The sequence below is a fragment of the Lonchura striata genome, chromosome 1 (genome assembly GCF_046129695.1).
Source record: "Lonchura striata isolate bLonStr1 chromosome 1, bLonStr1.mat, whole genome shotgun sequence".
Lineage (NCBI taxonomy): Eukaryota > Metazoa > Chordata > Aves > Passeriformes > Estrildidae > Lonchura > Lonchura striata.
This window is the reverse complement of record NC_134603.1, coordinates 103,592,320-103,610,878: the sequence shown is the minus strand read 5'-3', so window position 1 is coordinate 103,610,878 and position 18,559 is coordinate 103,592,320. Positions and strand designations below refer to the sequence as shown.

The 18,559-nt window shown below is 40.1% G+C and overlaps 1 protein-coding gene across 1 annotated transcript in view; it reads right to left on the bottom strand.

The window, feature by feature from the left end:
• Window positions 1-18,559, bottom strand: part of SUGCT (succinyl-CoA:glutarate-CoA transferase) — a 339,298-nt gene that overhangs the window by 195,287 nt on the left and 125,452 nt on the right. The window contains exon 10 of the mRNA XM_031503930.2: window positions 2,063-2,134. Within this exon, the coding sequence (XP_031359790.2) occupies window positions 2,063-2,134 (72 nt within the window). The remainder of the gene's footprint in view (window positions 1-2,062; window positions 2,135-18,559) is intronic.

Sequence of the window (18,559 nt, the reverse complement as noted above, 5' to 3'; positions counted from 1 at the left end):
GGATGTGCTGTTGTTACACTTGACCACAATGAAATGCATTTCAGCCAGCAGTGTTACAAAGTTTTTCTGCAATTATCCAAGTCCTCAAACAAGCTACAGTTGTTGTCATTGATTTTGAAAATATCACAGTGAATTATTCCAGATTTTTCTTTCTGCTTGCCTGAAAAGATACAGTCCAAGCAGAATGTTTGCTATTGTTTACAGCTTGAGCCAGCAGTTGCATCCCTAGAGTATGTGTCTTCAGGGCAACAGCTTTCATACAGCCTATATTTTCAGCACCAGCTCAGCTCAGAAAGATTCTCTAATAGCAACTCCAGCATTTGAATTAGTTTTCTCTGTATTTACTAAAGTTCACTAAGGTATTGCAGGCCTTCCTGTAAAAAAGTTCTTTTCCCTTATTGGCTTTCGCTCTTCACACTGTTTTAAGTTCCAAATCACCTTTGACTTAGCACAGAGTGTATCTTTAATGGGTATTCATTCCAGCATTCTACTGACTTCCTCATAATTTTATTTTTTTGGGCAATGTAATAGCCCACATCCATACCTATAATATCCTGATAAGGGTAAAAAGTGTTCTTTTTAGAAATAAATATGATAACTGGTGTATAGAAAAATCTAACAATTACTCAAAACTTGAACTATTTTTTCTGCTTTTTTAATCCCTTTGAAATGTAAGCAACTATCATTTTTCTATGCTCTGTACCTCTTATTTTCAATTCTAGGAACACCAGAACACATTTATCAGGATTAAAAAAAAAAAATCAAAAAAACAAAACCAGCCTGCAGACCAGGGCTAATATTAATCTCACTTAATATTTATCCTATACATTCTGGGGTAACACAAACCATTAAAATCTTGCTTCATCTTCTGGGGTTCCATTCATTCTTTAATGATTACAGAGAGAATATGTAGCAACAAGGCACACCGTAATTCTCTCAGCCACACCCTAAAGTCAGGTAAAGTGCATGGTCTAAAGATTTAGTGCCTGCTTGCTCACATCAACATGTCAGAACCTACTGAGATGGATCTTCAGCTCTGTCATACTAAAGGATGGCAGGATGACAAGTATTTGCTACATAATTCTTCCCTTTAGATGACAAAGGACCAAGAAGACATTCACAGCTATGTCCTGGGACATTGGAAAGATTTCCTTTATGGGATAATAAGTCTTTGGTAAAACTGAATTGTGCCAGGAAGACACTTATTCAGCTATTAGCCTTCATTCATATTAAGATAACGATGACTGTAGTGGTCAGACACCTTTATGAAGAAAACCCACTGAGCAAATTTTGAAGAGGTTAAGAGCCAATTCAAAGTGAAAGTAGAACCCCTCCACATAGCGAGGTGAGGATATATACCCTGAAGTGTACTAAAAGAGAATCAAAACAGCACTGTCCTTTTACTACATATTCCAGTTATTAGTGGTGAACTTCCACAGGAATGTGAAATATCTGACATGAACAAATGGAGGAAAATAATGCTTAGTTTTCTGAGTGTCATTAATATATGTTAAATATCAAAGTTTCTAGAAAAATAAAAACACAATGGCCAAAATAGCTATAATTGTAATTTTTAAAAATGTTGTCTAATGCTATATGCAAAAATTCTCTTGTTACATTTTACATGTTACTGGGGTCTTGTATTTGGAATGTTGATATATTGCATTTAGAACATTTTTTTTTTTTTAAGATTGTTCTTCAACATCAAAATCTGCCGAGAGTCCTGTACCATTTTTTTTCTAAGAAGTCCACAAGTTTCTCAGTGATCACAGATCAGCACATGCTAGGTGCTTTAAAGGACAATGTGTTTAGGTAAATATTTAAGTAGATGTAGATGTAGATTCAATCAGACTTCAAAAGGAGTGCAGTACCTACAAGTTTTAGAACTGGTGTGTTCTGAATTCAGGGCCAAAACAGCTGCAGGATTAGAATTTATACTCACAACTTATTTCCATACAGAAAAAAAAAAAAAAAAAAAAGATGATAAAGAAGAATCAGCATTTTAATTTTTCTTAGTGAGAATGGAAACTATTACACATTTCTGAAATCTTGCCTAACATACCTTGCACACAGTGGCAAACTGATGATCATTTCCAGCTCCCACCACAATGTAGCCATCCTTGGTCTTAAATGCCTGGAAGAACAAAGACAAGTGATAAGCTGTAACTAAACTATAAAATATTAGCACACCTTTGAAGTGAAACTTTGTAAATAATGTTCAAATTACTTCCTTAAACATTTCCATTCAGACCAAATGTCTTGTTCTATACAAGTGGCTCTAAACCATCAATACACAAAGATGGATGAGGCTGTTTTTGAATTTTTTTTCTAGAGCTGAGAAGTTATCTTGGTTAATAGTTTATTTGCTAAACTATCTGTCATGAGCCACCCTTAATGCGTCCCATATTCACAGGACTAAGGATTACTATGATAATGTTTACTTGCCAGGAAGTATTTATTCAGCTTCACTCTTAGCCTGACTCAGAGCAGACAGCTGCACTGAAATGTCACAGATCCTGACCAAACACACCAAAAAGATAATTGCCAAATGGTAAATACAAATTAGGAACTCCCATGGGAATGAAAGGGATAGACTGCATCTTTACAGCTCTTCAGCTGGAGATAAGGCTATCTCCTTAGTCAGTAGTCTCATGATAGATCTCATGGAGGAAATGGGACTTCTTTTCCAACCAAAAAAAAAAAAAAAATCAGCATCTTAATTTTCCTAGTAAGAATGAAAACTATTACACATTTCTGTACTCTTGCCTAACACACCTTTAAAGATGTAATTTTTACTCTTGACTTCATTAAAGTGGTCTTAGTGGCACACTTCATGGTGAATGCAACATTGAACTGGGTAGGACATAACAGTTTTCATTTCAGGCTAAACCATCTCACTTAGATTTTCACTGGAAAAAAGAAAGTCTGAAATTGGCAACATCCTCATTTTTTTCCATTGTGTTAGGGCATGTTCTAGAACTGGATAATGCAATTCTTATTTTCTCCACACCTCTCTCTTATACAAAGTTATATAACTGCCGTTTCAGTCATACATAGTGCCAGCCCAATTTTTGGAAACATTTACATTTAGGAAAAATTCCTTCATCATTAATTTGACTTCAATGGAAGATGCCAGCATAGGATGGTGCACTAATGGTGGCAGGATCTTGCAATTTGTTCTTGCAGAGAGCAAAACACATCTTCCATTCCTAGAAACCTTTTTTTTTTTTTTTTTTTGAGCTATCATGTCCTCATTTAAATGTATGGATTTTCACAAATATTAGTACTGGAATGGAAACGCTATAAAATTCTTCTCATGCCACTGTGGCTTATTCTTCATCACAGAGAGCAATATGCTATCTCAACTTACAGTCTTTCATATAGGTACAAATACATTTACCAAGACTCTTTTACCATGTGGTATAGTCAAAGTTTTAAAATTGTATGTGGACAATCATGTCCTCTGAAATGTAGATAACTGCACATCATAGTTAAAATATCACCTGTTTGCTCTTTCTATGTATCATTTCATGGTAAATAGTATTGTCCAGTCATAGGTTTAGCAATTAATTTTTCACACATTTAATTAAGTAGTTTAGTCTAAGATAGCAAGCAAAGATAAAACTCAGCAAACAATAAGCCCCAAGCATTTAAGAAAGTACCACTGACTTGGCCCCAATACAATAGAAGTTCAGTAACATACATAATATAAAGGTGCTACATACTCATGCTGAGAAAAGTAGTAAGCACAGAAAAAAGATTGGAGAAAAGGATACAAAAAAAATTGTATGTGAACACATAAACGCTTCTTAGCTAAATATGTTCATAAAGACCTCAGTTGAAAAAAATAATGGCAGACCCTGATAAAAGAATATAGGAGACTCTCCCACCCAGTAAATGGCCTTTAGTGGGAATAATAATGAATTAAAATTCTCTGTATAAACTTACTACCTTCAGTTACAGGCAAAATCTGTTTTCTGAACACCCTGCCCAAATCTTGATTTGGCTTTGCTGGTGTTCAGAGTACTAAAACCAGAGTCATGCAAGTCACACAAATTATTGGTCAAACTGTATGTATCAGTGTGCATATATAACACAGAATAATTTTTATTGGTGCAACCACCTACTACTTCCTATAAACACAAATCACAATTCATTTGTACATTCGTTTAAACTTCTAGTCTAATGCCTGTTACAGCTTACAAATTATATGTCATATGTACATATCCCCTCCTCAGCACTTCAAAATGTATTTATATTGGTTGTATGGACAAATCTCAGAGAGTTTATTATTTATCAGCAACTTCTGTTGAGACACACGTCTCTATTAGAAGGCTGCAATCACACAATAGCTGCATACCACTGTGAAGCATGCATCTGTACTCACTGGCTGCTCATGCAGCAGCGGAAGTCACTATAAATGTAAGGGCCTGGTTATTAGCATGTGTGCTTCAGTTGCTTTGTGGAATGTGTGGGAAAACTGATTATTCTTAATTGCACTGTATGTCAAAAAAAGCTAAAATCACAATCATGTCATCCTTACACAACAAAAATGATATCATAATAAATGCAGCAGTGTCTTTTTCCATGAAGCTTAACTCAAATGTCTTCAGCTGCTATTTTAAACTTCCCATTACAAAACAGCTGATTATTTGCTAGTCATTGCTGCTGATAAAGCAGAAACTTCCAAATGTTACTAGCACAATATTGATGCCAACATTTAAGAGTGACAATGATTTTATTCATCACCCGTAAATGTACACACACTACAGGTTACCACAGGTTACCATCTGGTCACAGAAAGCTTCACAATCTTATTATACAAAGGAGAGTAAGGGCAAAGTGCAGACAGATTTTAATGAGATTTTGTTTTGATAAACTTCTGTCCATCACATCTAATCATTTCACATTAGCGCAATAAAAGGCACTACACACACAAGGCAAAAGTCTTTCTTCCCTTCCCTTTTTTTCTGAAGAATGAGGTCTTCTGATAAGATTCTTCAGAGTACAATCATGTGTTAACACGCTACTCCCATGAGGGTTCCTGAGGAATAGCACATCACTTTGTGAAGACAAGAAATAAATACCAAGCAAAAAATTATTTGACATCTTATTCATGGGAAAGCCAGAGAAAAATTGTGAGCACTCAAAGGTGTAGCTTTTTCAATGTGGTGCAAAAACTTGAGGGTTTCCAAGAAAATAATCTGTAAATTCCCATTGAATGATATCTAGAACATTACATCAATACATGCATGTTCAAAGGCAGATCTCAAGGTCCGGTGTGTATGCATCACCACCTCATACTGTCAAATGGATGTTCCAGGACCTTATTAAGACTTGGCACTTTTCTAGCTTTGATCCTAGAACACAGTATAGTCCTGAGATACTTTGTGTATTAAAATACTTTAATTTCCCTAAACACATGGCATATAAACTCTATCCACCTTCAGGAGTGTTTATGTGGTTTACAAGTATTCTCCAAATCCAAATATGTTACATAAGACTACACAATAAAGATGCAGGCCAAACTTAACCTAAGTTATTTCCAGAGCAACCAAAGAGTTGCTGAGATAGTGAGGCTAAAGCAGCCTTTTTTCCACTGCTCTAAGTAAATAGCCTTTCAAAGTTTGCCAGCTTTAAAGGCATTAATGAAAGACCATTAATCATTGTATTTATTTCCTGCTTTATGAATTTTAAGTCTATATGTTTTATTGCAATCATCAATCATACACAAACATTTTTGCATGTGTTTCAATTTTCATGTTGATTCCACAAAAAAAAATATAAGGGACCAGTAAATTCCAATAAAACTAAATTAATAATAAATAAATAAATAAATAAATAAATAGAATAAAATTCCAATAAAATTATCAGAAGTCCAAGTCGGTTTTTGAGTCCAAAACATGGTAATCAAAACAGCTAGAACATTTGCAGTTGTGTATGGCAATAGTCCCCTTCATCAGGTATTTATATACATTCATATAATCTCCTTGAGCCTCCTCGCTGACCCTTTAGGCTACACAGTCCCAGATCTCTCCTCATATGAAAGATGCTTCTAGCCCTTAATTATTTTCTTGGCCCTTCACTGGACCTGATTCAGTATGAGCATATCCTTGTCCCCAAAACCCCAGAATTAGACCCTGTGGTAGACCCATAACTGGATTGAGTGGTTATTCATCCTCAGTGGTGCTGAGCAAAAGGAAGGATCACCTCTCTTGACCTGTTAACAATTTTCCCACTAATACAGATGAGAATCATCTCTTTGGCACAGGGACATATCACTGGCTCATGTTCCATTTTTTGTTCACCAAGATCTCCATGTCTTTTTGTGCAAAGCTGCTTTTCCAGCAGGTCAGTCTCAGTCTGTACTGATGCATGGGATTATTTGCTATCATGTGCAGGACTTCATACTATGTTTAATTCGGTTAGGTTCTTGATGGCCTGACTCTCCACCCTGTCCCAGTCCCTCTGAATGTCAGCACAGTCACCTTCTTGGTGGTATGTATCTTGGTGGATCATGTATCAGCCACTCGTCTCCATTTTGCACATTCCACAGATTTTGGAGGCCAGAGACTAACAGAACAAAGCATTGGGTTTTTCAAAATGTAGCATTATTTCGTATTTAGGAGAGGTTAAAAGGAGATATTAATTATCTGAAAAAGTGATTATTTTTGTTACCAGTTGGCCTGTTTACTGATAATGGCTGCCAATGGTTGAAATATTTGAAAGTTTTCAGGCCTCTGCTTGGCAGAACATTTGTAGTACATCAGATATGGTAAAAATTATGTATTACTATATTTATTAATTTTCTTATCTCATGTTCCAGTGTGAATAACAATTAGGATCTGTAGAGATACTTAAAATTCCTTTTCATTCAGAATACCTGAAGTTAGATACCCTTGCATTTGAAGTATCTTTCAAGACAGTGCTGCCTTTTGAATCATAAACTTGAATAGTAGCATCCCTAAAAGCATCCAACTATGAATCATGAGGGGAAAAGTTGAAGGTTATGGGATAGTCAGTATGTAGTGGTGACTTCTGGAACAGGACTTAAAGGAACTTAAATTTTTGCTTGCATTCCAACTGCTCTGGGTCTTAGAGAGCAAGAGCCTGATTGCTTCAACTGGCATCATCAAACAGCTTGATTAAGATTTTGGAATAATGGTATCCTTGTATAAAGGCTAGATGCAGTATTTCTGTAAGTTAAATGTTTGTCAGCACAACAGGCAGCTCTCTCTGATGGCATTACAGCAGAATACTCCTCTGAGCTCCCTCCCAAGGCTGACACAGGAGCAAGTAACTTCATATGGAGGCTGAATGAAACTTTGGGACCAGGTTGGATCAGTGCAAAACAAAGACACTTTCTCATGAAGTCTTAAACATAACACCAGGAAAAGCCAAGACAGTATTTTCAAACAAAGCTTTGAAACATACTTTTGACATTTTTTTAAGAGATTGCTTTTGAAGTGCCACTCCTTCCTCTCCCCTCCATTTTTTCATTTATGGAATCATTGAGACACTAGGTGACCGTACACAGGTCTTTGTTTGCAAGCTTGAAGTACTTCCCTGGAATTCATGGGTGTGGTCAAACAGAAGAGCTGGTCTCTTGTAGGCTTGGAACCACAAAGTTTTATATTTGTCTTTAATTAGACCTTGAAGTTTTCCAGTGCAATATTCAATTTAATGTAAAGGTCATTTAAGAACAAGCATATCTAATCTTAATGCAGATTAAAGGCTACAATTAAGAAGGTGATGTATTTGGGATTTGACTGACCTGTACAGGCCCCCTTGTCCTTCAAATGAAATGTATCTACAGTATATGTGGATTTTTCTCTCTCCAAACCAACCTAATGAACTAGAGTGTAGGAGATTCTCAGTTTTGCTTCAGATCCAGAATCACTACATTCCTTCCAGATGGAATAAACTTTGCACATAATTTCTCTACCTTTACACGTTAGTTTGAATAAAACATCAGCTGTGCCACAGAACCATGGAGGAGTCACATTCTTTTTTCTTTCAAGGGAACAGCACAATCCTCTCATAACAACTTAATATTTAATTACTCTAACAAATGGGAACAAGACCAAGAAGTTTGGTCACTGGTAGTTCTGAGCAATACATATAAACCATAAAGACCACACACTTTGAAACTATTTGCCTAGTTTGCACTCTCTTCCAGTGAAAGCAAACAGTAAAAATAAAAAAATGTAAATTTCATGGACTGGATTAATGAATGCTGAATGTTCTCACTGAGCAAACTGAAGAAGAGCATTCCACACAAAGATTTCACTTTTCCTGTCTGATCTTTTCAACCTACACTACTTGTCTCTCGCTTCCCTACCATGTTGCAGGACATGCTACCTTGCAACTTTGCAGCTGTCAGTCTAACGGACAGATTAGCATTAACAATATCTGCAAAAATTCCCTTGCCAAAAAAAAATGTTTGACTGGATGCCATGAGCTAGCTCCTAGGAAAGGTGTTTATGGCAAGAGTGAGAATGATTACTTTGGTCCCTGAGATGAGGCAGAACACCAACACTGATGTCAATGAAGGCACACCACAGACTACCAACCAGGCATACAATTTACTTCTACAGAACCTACAACTCATTAGACAATTTTGCTGATCAGCCTTCAAGTTCCATATATGGGTGAATCTAGAAAAAAGTGATGTTGTCTAACTGATCCACAAGAAAAGCTGATTAACCACTAAAAGTGCTCTGATTGCAGCTTCCTGAAAAGGACAGCAAAGTTTACACAAAACCACAGTCCCAAACATATCTATATTTGCCAATATAGTGTATTACTCTCAACACTCCTTCAGGAAACAGAAGAGTTTAGAACTGCTTTCCAGACCATGTCATGCTTTTATCCAGTTCTTGCCTAATATGAGAATTATAAACTGCTAGAAACAGACTGAATCCAAGGCTTCTCCAATCCCAGCTCACTGTCCTAAGAAACAGGTTGGAGATAGGATCTTTCTCTCTCTCTCACTTACTCTTCATCTGGCCATATGATATTTGCACTGTTCATTTCCCAGTTGACTAGATGCAACACATAGGTCTGTAATATGAAAGTACCAGTTGGGCAAATTATTTATCAAATAGACTTTTACAGTTCTTACTTCATTTTCAATAGTAATAGAATGTTAACGTTGGATTTCATAACCTCATACTTTCAAACAAGACTTTTCTCCAGACTACCTCAAAGAACATATGCTACCAAGGAAATGAAACCACTTTCTTAATTTTCTAATGCAATATACATTTAGCCTCACCACCCAAAAAGACATTTAAAAACTCCTGGAAGAACAGGGAACAGCTTTAAAGTGGGAAACTTGTCACTTTCCCAAACTTCTAAAACTCTAAATACCTAAAATATACCTCAATTAAAAATAAATTCTCTGGTACTGTAAACTGGCATTTAAACTCTTTCTTCCTGTTGAAAAATATCAGGCATAGAATCACATTCTCCATTGCCACATTAGTTTTCCATTAGTTTTTCAACAATGAAATTATACACACACAGACGCACACACAAAATAAATAAACTTTAATCACAGTATCACACTGGAGCCAGTGTAATTAATGTTGTGTCAGCATTTCCATTTAAGCCACTATTTTCAAGAGGTTTATAGCACAGCCATAAAAATTCAGTTAGGTTGAAATTAAGTAAACAAGGACTTATACAGCAAGCAACATTTAAGTATATACAGACAGCAGCCAGTTACTACTTATATGGGAATTAAAATAGACTCTTACTGATTTTAAAGGGCACTGCAGAGCCAGTTTTTAAACAATATTTTTCTCAACATTTATAATGTCTCAAAAGCCTGAATCCAAGCTATGTTTCCTTATTCTTTTTTCTTTCTCACACAATAGTTCACACACTTTCTTCTAATTTTGGGATTGTAAGCACTGTATTTTTGTTCCACTTTCAAAGTAAAAGAATGCAATGAAAATGTTTCTTTTGAAAAACAACATACATGACCACAGTTTGATCCTGATACAGGCCCTCCAGGCATTAGTGATGCAGAAATGGCAAATATTTCTTACATCTTCCAATAATCATAAGCAATAGCTATTTGGAAGATATGAGTACTCAAATATGAGGGTTTAAAAATGCTATTTTGAATGTAATTCTAAATGAGGTCTCATTTCTGTTTTTAGTAGAACTCGTCAGAGCAGGATTTATGTCACTATTTTTGTCTGTTCTCCCTCTACTCTTTGAAATTAAGTGTTGTAGTGGTACACTTTCTGAAGGTGAGTTCTATAATACTGACCACCTATTTAGTGACTCATACTGAGTCAGAGACCATACTGAGTCCTACTATCAGTCTGGGATTTCAAGCTGCAGATTACCAGTGAAGGTAAACTAGAACTCAGACTGGGTAGGCAGCACTATGAACTTAAAGATCTAAATAATTTAGCATCCTGCTATAAAGAAGCCTCTTCAAAAAACTGAGTGAAATAATTTGTTTCTCAAGAACAAGTCAACAGAGAAAGCAAGGAATAAAATTAGCAATGATGCTGGTGAAAATCAGAAAAAACAATGGTGACAAAATTACAGGGGTGCAAAATTGTCCAGGTTTCACAATTTGACACTTCCATAACTTAAAATAAACAACAGTCCTGTTTCAAAACTGTTGTGCTACTGCAGAGAGTAAAACTCCAATCCATTCTGCTAATGTGCTTTTGCCTATTTTACTCATCTTTCTCAATAAATATATCTGTCAAATATTATGTGATCCTATCTACTCCTCAGTAAACAAAGCACAGTGAACTAAGGATGGATTTCAAATATTTCAACCTTAAGTCTTCAGCATCCTTGATTTGTGGTTTCAAGTCAGACTCATTAAGGTTTATTGCATGCAGTCTGTTTTAATTTGAAACACTAATTTATCTCTAATCAAGGATTTAAATATTGAACTGGCCAGACATCTAGGATGCACATTATTTGAAGTTCTGAATGTATGCAAAAAATTCATTGCCAGGCCAAAAAGGTCTATTAAAAAAAAAAATAGAAAAATAACATTTGATGAGTGGAATGCTTAATTATGTCTAAAAAAGGCCAGAACCCCACTTCCTCTTTATTTTCCTGTAAAGTTCTATTAGGTTTCCTTAAAACTACAAAACTTAAACTTCTGTTTTCTTCAGTATTTTTGTAACCATGTTCTTTAGTCTGAAAAATATTGACATTTAATATCACATTATTGGAATTAAAATTCTATCTTCCTAAAATTTAGCATTATTTAAATTTTTAAATTTTGAAAATAACTACAATTATAAATCAAAATATTATGCCTTTTTTCAGCTTCCTATTTTCCTGGCCAATATTTAACCAATTTTCATTCTATTACCTAATTTTTGAAATTACCTACCAACAAAGGACTGCAGAAATCTGTGTAGTTGAAGCTACTATATTAGTTTTTATCACAGATCTTCATGTCTACATCTTGAAAACGACTTTAGTATAACAAAGTTAATTATTCTTTACAAAATAACATATTCTGGAGAATCAACACAGTATAAGTGTGCTTCTATTATCACACCCTATAATCTATATCTACCTTTATAAAAAATCTCCTTGCAACCCCTGTAGCCCCAAAATCTGATGGACATTGGTATGCTAGTAAAACTGTGAAAAGACAATAGGAGGAGACAAAAGAAGAAGTCAAAAATTCCAATTTTCAAAATTGATCCCATATTTTTCCCTTTCATATTTGAAAGGAAAAGACCTTTAAATTTTCACTCACAAGCACTCATGCTTTTCTTTAACAAGCTCTTCATTCTTATGAATCGTTACATTTACTTTGAAGTTTCATCTTGCCTTATGCTACCATAATTTTTTTTAATTTCTTTTTTTCTGGATGGCTGAGGGGCAGCTTGTTTCTCATACATGACAGTATGAACACCCAAAGGACAATCCTGATTCAATAATGAGAGATTCATAGGAGACTGAGCTTACTTAGGGCAGGATTCTGACTCTGAAGACCACCTAGTACCATAGAGTTTCAATTTCTTGGCATGACCAGCAAATTTACTTTTACTGTCAATCTAAACCCTTAGTTTTTATTTTCCTAAAGGAAAGCCCAATTGCAAACCAGAGTGGTGAATTCAAAGGTTAAGGACTATATGTACCTCTGCCAAACATTGTTACTTCGGGAAAAGCACAAAATAACTGCATTTTTTTCCACTGATAATTGCCATAAACTGTTTAAGTTATGAAAGTGTTACATTTTATAGATCAAATTTTGCACCCCTGTTACTTATTGATGTTTCTGCTGATTTTCATCAGCATCAGTCCTAATTTGATTCCTTGCGCTTCTCTGTTGACTGGCTGTCAGGAAGCTCACAAAATCTTATTCCACTCAGGTTTTTGAAGAACTTTCTTTATAGCAGGACAAAACACTGTAACAGCATCACTGCACCTCAATCAACTGACAAGTGAGCATGAACACACACTGCTCTTGCTGGAGTCACTAGCAAGAAACAACATTATTACGCACATTTTCATAAAAGATAGTTGAGAGAAAGTAACCCAAAGCAAATATAAACAGCATAAAATTAAATTAGTTTAATTAATTAGTCACATGTAGCCAAATAAGCTTAACACTATCCAGCTACTGCAATCCAAACACCACAGTACAGTCATGTTACAGTCTACATGCAACCAGCAAAGATCTCCTGTAAGAGAGAACATCTCTTGAAGAGTGAATGAGTCTTGCACAGAAATGTTCCCAGCTGCCAAGGGCCCCAGTCTGGCTACAGCAAAGGGATGGTGCCAGCAAATCTGGAGGAGGAGCCTGGCACCTGACCTTCATCATGATTTCTCCTCCCTCCATTGCATCGGCAAAGTCAAAGGGCTGGTCTCCTAATGATCCAGATGGCCTTCTGGTGACACTGGGCTTGGCACCAAATGGGCAGAAGGAAGCTGAGCACACAGACCTGTCATTGTACTGGGAAGGACTAAAATGGGCTGCTGGCAGAAGCTTGGTCTGCTCTTGCAACCCTGATGAACAGCCTGAAGAGCTGCCTGCACACTGTTCCCTGGAATTGGCTCTGAAATGACCTTTCACACAAAAACGGTTCTTGTCACTATGTGGAGTTTCATTTTTATATTTTATTATATTTTCGTTCTGTAATGGTTTGTTCCAATGTATCCCCAATTCCCTTTAGTTTGCCCCTACTTTTCCCGCGTTCCCTCATATGTCAGTCATCCCTAAAACTCCTTAGTCATTAGCCTGTTCCCTCCCAGGTGCCTTGCCTGTCACTCAGAGTCACTTCCCCTATATCTGGAAGTTTCCATCCAGCGCGCCAAGTGATTGGATAAGAACCGGGGGTCCCTCCCCTGCTCCTCCCGCATTATATCGCTCGTATATCAGTCCCTGCAAGAGCCACTCCCTAATATCTCCCTCTTGGCTAGCCGGTCCCCACCCCTCAGCATATATAAACTGCCATAGGCATGTTACTAGTGCTCATGCTGGCTGGCAATATTCATTTCATACTAGACTCATCTGGATCACAATCAACTTTAGAGGGGAGTGAGAGTCTCCCCTTCATTAACACAAACAAGAACTTAGGCATCCTCAGAACCCATGAACCAGAAATGCCTCCACCCAAATCAAGGTGGAAGCGGCATCAGACGCCCGAGCCAATAGCAGGGGGTTTTAATGAAGAGTAAATGAGAGAGAAAGACATAAAGAGAGAGAGAAAAAGAGCGAGAGATGAAGTAGAATTCCTCAGTGCTCTGTGGATCCCAGTGGCGTCCCCTTGATGCTGTCCATCAGGCCTTCTTGGTGGCTAGGGACCCCCGAAAACCTAGAGTTGAGTGGATGGATAGACATTTGGGCCAGGTGGGAACACCCAGGTACCACCAATGGCAGGGGCCCAGTTTGACAGAGTTTCTTGCAGCACACTCTGGATCCGTTGCATCACTTTGCATTAGGTGCAAAGAAATGCGAGCTTGAGAGATGGAAAGAATGAGGAAAGCAGTCTCAGAGAGAGATCAGGAGAGCAGGAGGTAATCACGTCAGGAAGTGGATGATCCTTAAGGCCCTTGCCGAGCAAAACCATTCCATGATTCTAGATCATGAGTGGATGTGTATTTTAATTTGATATGACCATAATTATTATTATTATCTTTATTTTATTTATTCACTACTACTACTATTTCAACTTCTTCTTTGTCTTCTGCTTCTTCTTCTTTTTCCTAGACTTATTGAGACTATTATTTACTACAACTATTACAATTTATTCTAATTCTTCTTCTAATTCTAATTCTTCTAATTCTTCTTCTAATTCTTGTTCTTCTTATTCTACTTATTTCCTACCACTACTTTGATTTCTTCTTTACTATTACTACTTCTTAATCTTCTAATTATCATCCTTATCCTAGTCGGTTTTGTTTTTCTTCGGGTTTTTGGGGGATTTTATGGGGTTTTTTTGTTTGGATTTTTTTGGCTTTTGTTTGTTTGTTTGTTTGTTTGTTTCTTCCTATTACTCTATCTTAAAGCCAATATTCATTTGTTTTTGAAGAGCTGGGTGTGTCAGAGTCGTGCAGTGTGCTGTGGGGTCCAGGGAGCAATACCTCCTTCCTGTACCCATTCTTCGTGGATCAAATGCCAGAGGATCAGCACGCTGTCATTCCGAGTTTGAGGAAATAGCCTTAGATTGCAGCAGGGGATGATCTGATAAAAGACAGGAACCCTTTTTCCCTGCCTGAGAGATCAGGCATTGGAAGAAGTTGACTTGGAAGGTGTCAGAGTCTCTAGGACTGGAAGAGTTGAGCAGTTGTCTGGATGGGGCACTTGGGGACGTGCTTTAGGGCTGATGCTGGTGGCGCCAGGCTGCCAATGGCAGTGGATGACTTCCAAGGTGTCTTCCAAAACCTGGATGATTGTCTGCGATCGACCACTGAACCACCGGGCCAAAGTGCCGCCCACGGCTGCTGGTTTGGGGCCAGCCCCGTGGGTAAAACTTGGTCTTGGGGAGATGCGCATGGGATGCTCCGAAGCAGGCGGGGATTGCTGAGGCTGCAGGGACATCTTGAGCGTAAGGCAGCCCGCGTGGCTCCCGCAGGATGCTGGGCAGGCTGCGGGCCAGCCACCATCTGCGGGGCCGGTGCCGGTGCCAGCAGCGGGCACTAATCCTCGGGCTGCGGTGCCAGGCAGGGGCAGCGGAAGAGGCCGCGCAGCGCCCGCAGCGCCCGCCTGAAGCGGGAGGGACGATTCTTGCGGGGGCCCAGCTGCTGGCTGAGGGGCTGGGCTTGCACACAGCCAGACGAGGCACAGAGCGGCGCTTGAGGGCAGCGCTCAGATTCCTGGGGCTCGACCCAAACCTCCTGAGGGAAGGGCACTGTGAGCCCCTCTCCTGCAGAACCACCCAGTACTGGCTGCCTGGCTTCTTCAAACAGCTCGAGGACGCTCGTGTCGTCCTCCCATTCGTCCTCCTCCCGTAGCAGGGGCTTGAGCCCAAAGCTGCCGGTGATCGCACTTTCCCAGTTGTCCTGCTCCAGCTCTTCGTCACCGTCATCTTCCCAGCTTGACTGCACGGAGGGGCGGTTCCCATTCCCTTTGGGCAACTCCTGGCTGATGGAGTCTTCGTCTTGGGAAAGCTCTTGGAGAATGAACTCTTCCCACTCGGAAACTTCTTGGTAGCTCCTGACTTCGTCTGGTGACAGCTCATGCATGCTGTATTCTTCCCAGTCAGAGAGTGCTAGGGAGCTAATGACATCTACGGGGGAAAGCCCTGGCTGCAAGCATTCTTCCACATCAGGACACTGTTTGTAGCTCCTGGCTTCTCCAAGGGACAGCTCTTGCTTGTTGTATTCATCACAGTCCAGGAGCTCATGATTGCTGCCGGTTTCTACTTGGGACAGCTCTTCCTCACTGAAAACTTCCCCTTGGCACATGTCCTCGTAGCTAGAAGCATCTCCATGCTGCAGCTCTGTGATTTCCTCATCATTGCAGAGAAGAAGCTTAAGCTCCCCAGCCAAAGCTCCCTCCTCAGCCTCTTGCTGTTCATGGGCCGACGCACTCTCTGCCTCCTCCAGCAGTTCCCTGGTCTTGTCACTGGTGTCTTCTGCCCACTGGGACGGGCCCTGGCTGCTGCCACAGTCTTCCCCTCGGGACAGCTTTTGTTTGCTCACGTCTTTTTCCCCTTGGGGCAGCTCTGGGAAGGGTAGTTCTTCCCACAGGCCAAGCTCTTGGCCACTAGCAGCTCCCCATCGGGAAAGCTCTTGTTCCCCCTGCTCTTGCCGCTCTTGCTCCATGCTGACAGAGCTCCCCTCCTCCTCCTCCTCAGTCTCCAACAGGGGTAGGACTGAGCCGCTCCCTGTCGCCAGCCACTGCCTGCTGAGGGCCTGGTTTTCAGCCAGCTGCGCAAGGGGCTGGGGACTTGGGAGTTGGGCTTCACCTTTTCCTCCTGTGTCAGCGACGTCGCCGAGCGCACAGAGATCCCAGGAGCTGCTCTGTTCTGGCACAGCGGCTCTCACGGGACTGGGCACCCAACGGCTCTGCGCTCCGTGGATAGAACCTCTGGCAGGGCGTGGCTCTGCCATGTCACAGGGGCCGCAGGGCCGCACAATGTCCTGCATCACTGGGGGCCCTGACCCAACGCGCCTGAGTCACAAAGGGCCAAGCCTGGCGCCCCTTCAGCCGCCAAACGTACTGGAAGTGTCATGAAGCAGCCCCTGGATTCTGAGCTTCCAGCCCCTTGCTATGATCTGGTTATTAAATATATCAGAAATGCCTCCGCCCAAATCAAGCTGGAAGCGGCATCAGACGCCCGAGCCAATAGCAGGGGTTTTTAATGAAGAGTAAATGAGAGAGAAAGACATAAAGAGAGAGAGAAAAAGAGCGAGAGATGAAGTAGAAAACCTCAGTGCTCTGTGGATCCCAGTGGCGTCCCCTTGATGCTGTCCATCAGGCCTTCTTGGTGGCTAGGGACCCCCGAAAACCTAGAGTTGAGTGGATGGATAGACATTTGGGCCAGGTGGGAACACCCAGGTACCACCAATGGCAGAGGCCAAGTTTGAAAGAGTTTCTTGCAGCAGACTCTGGATCTGTTGCATCACTTTGCATTAGGTGCAAAGAAATGCGAGCTTGAGAGATGGAAAGAATGAGGAAAGCAGTCTCAGAGAGAGATCAGGAGAGCAGGAGGTAATCACGTCAGGAAGTGGATGATCCTTAAGGCCCTTGCCGAGCAAAACCATTCCATGATTCTAGATCATGAGTGGATGCGTATTTTAATTTGATATGACCATAATTATTATTATTATCTTTATTTTATTTATTCACTACTACTACTATTTCAACTTCTTCTTTGTCTTCTGCTTCTTCTTCTTTTTCCTAGACTTATTGTGTTGCCTTCAGCGGAAGGCAAGGCGACCTGGTTTCAAGGAACAGCACGGCAGCCCAGTCTCTCCTGGGCCACTCGGGCCAACGACACACGCAGGCACCAGTGTGGTGGACGGTCGAAAGCCTTTATTATCTTATCTCATGGGTTTAAATAGTCTTGGGGGACTCTGCTACGTCAGGGGGGGTTGGTAGGGTCTCTAGGGTTAGTCAGGAGTGGAAAACTACTGGGTTAGGTGTGGTTACATTCTTTGGGGTAAATGGATAACATGTTGCAGGGTGAGAGGGGGATGGGGTCTTTCTTTCCGTCACATCCCGAAATCTTCCGTTCGCCTGTCCCTATCTACTACATTATTGAGACTATTATTTACTACAACTATTACAATTTCTTCTAATTCTTCTTCTAATTCTAATTCTTCTAATTCTTCTTCTAATTCTTGTTCTTCTTATTCTACTTATTTCCTACCACTACTTTGATTTCTTCTTTACTATTACTACTTCTTAATCTTCTAATTATCATCCTTATCCTAGTCGGTTTTGTTTTTCTTCGGGTTTTTGGGGGATTTTATGGGGTTTTTTTGTTTGTTTTTTTTTGGCTTTTGTTTGTTTGTTTGTTTGTTTGTTTCTTCCTATTACTCTATCTTAAAGCCAATATCCATTTTTTTTTGAAGAGCTGGGTGTGTCAGAGTCGTGCAGTGTGCTGTGGGGTCCAGGGAGCAATACCTCCTTCCTGTTCCCATTCTTCGTGGATCAAATGCCAGAGGATCAGCACGCTGTCATTCCGAGTTTGAGGAAATAGCCTTAGATTGCAGCAGGGGATATTCTGATAGAAGATCAGAAACCCTTTTTCCCTGCCTGAGTGATCAGGCATTGGAAGAAGTTGACTTGGAAGGTGTCGGAGTCTCTAGGACTGGAAGCGTTGAGCAGTTGTCTGGATGGGGCACTTGGGGACGTGCTTTAGGGCTGATGCTGGTGGCGCCAGGCTGCCAATGGCAGTGGATGACTTCCAAGGTGTCTTCCAAAACCTGGATGATTGTCTGCGATCGACCACTGAACCACCGGGCCAAAGTGCCGCCCACGGCTGCTGGTTTGGGGCCAGCCCCGTGGGTAAAACTTGGTCTTGGGGAGATGCGCATGGGATGCTCCGAAGCAGGCAGGGATTGCTGAGGCTGCAGGGACATCTTGAGCGTAAGGCAGCCCGCG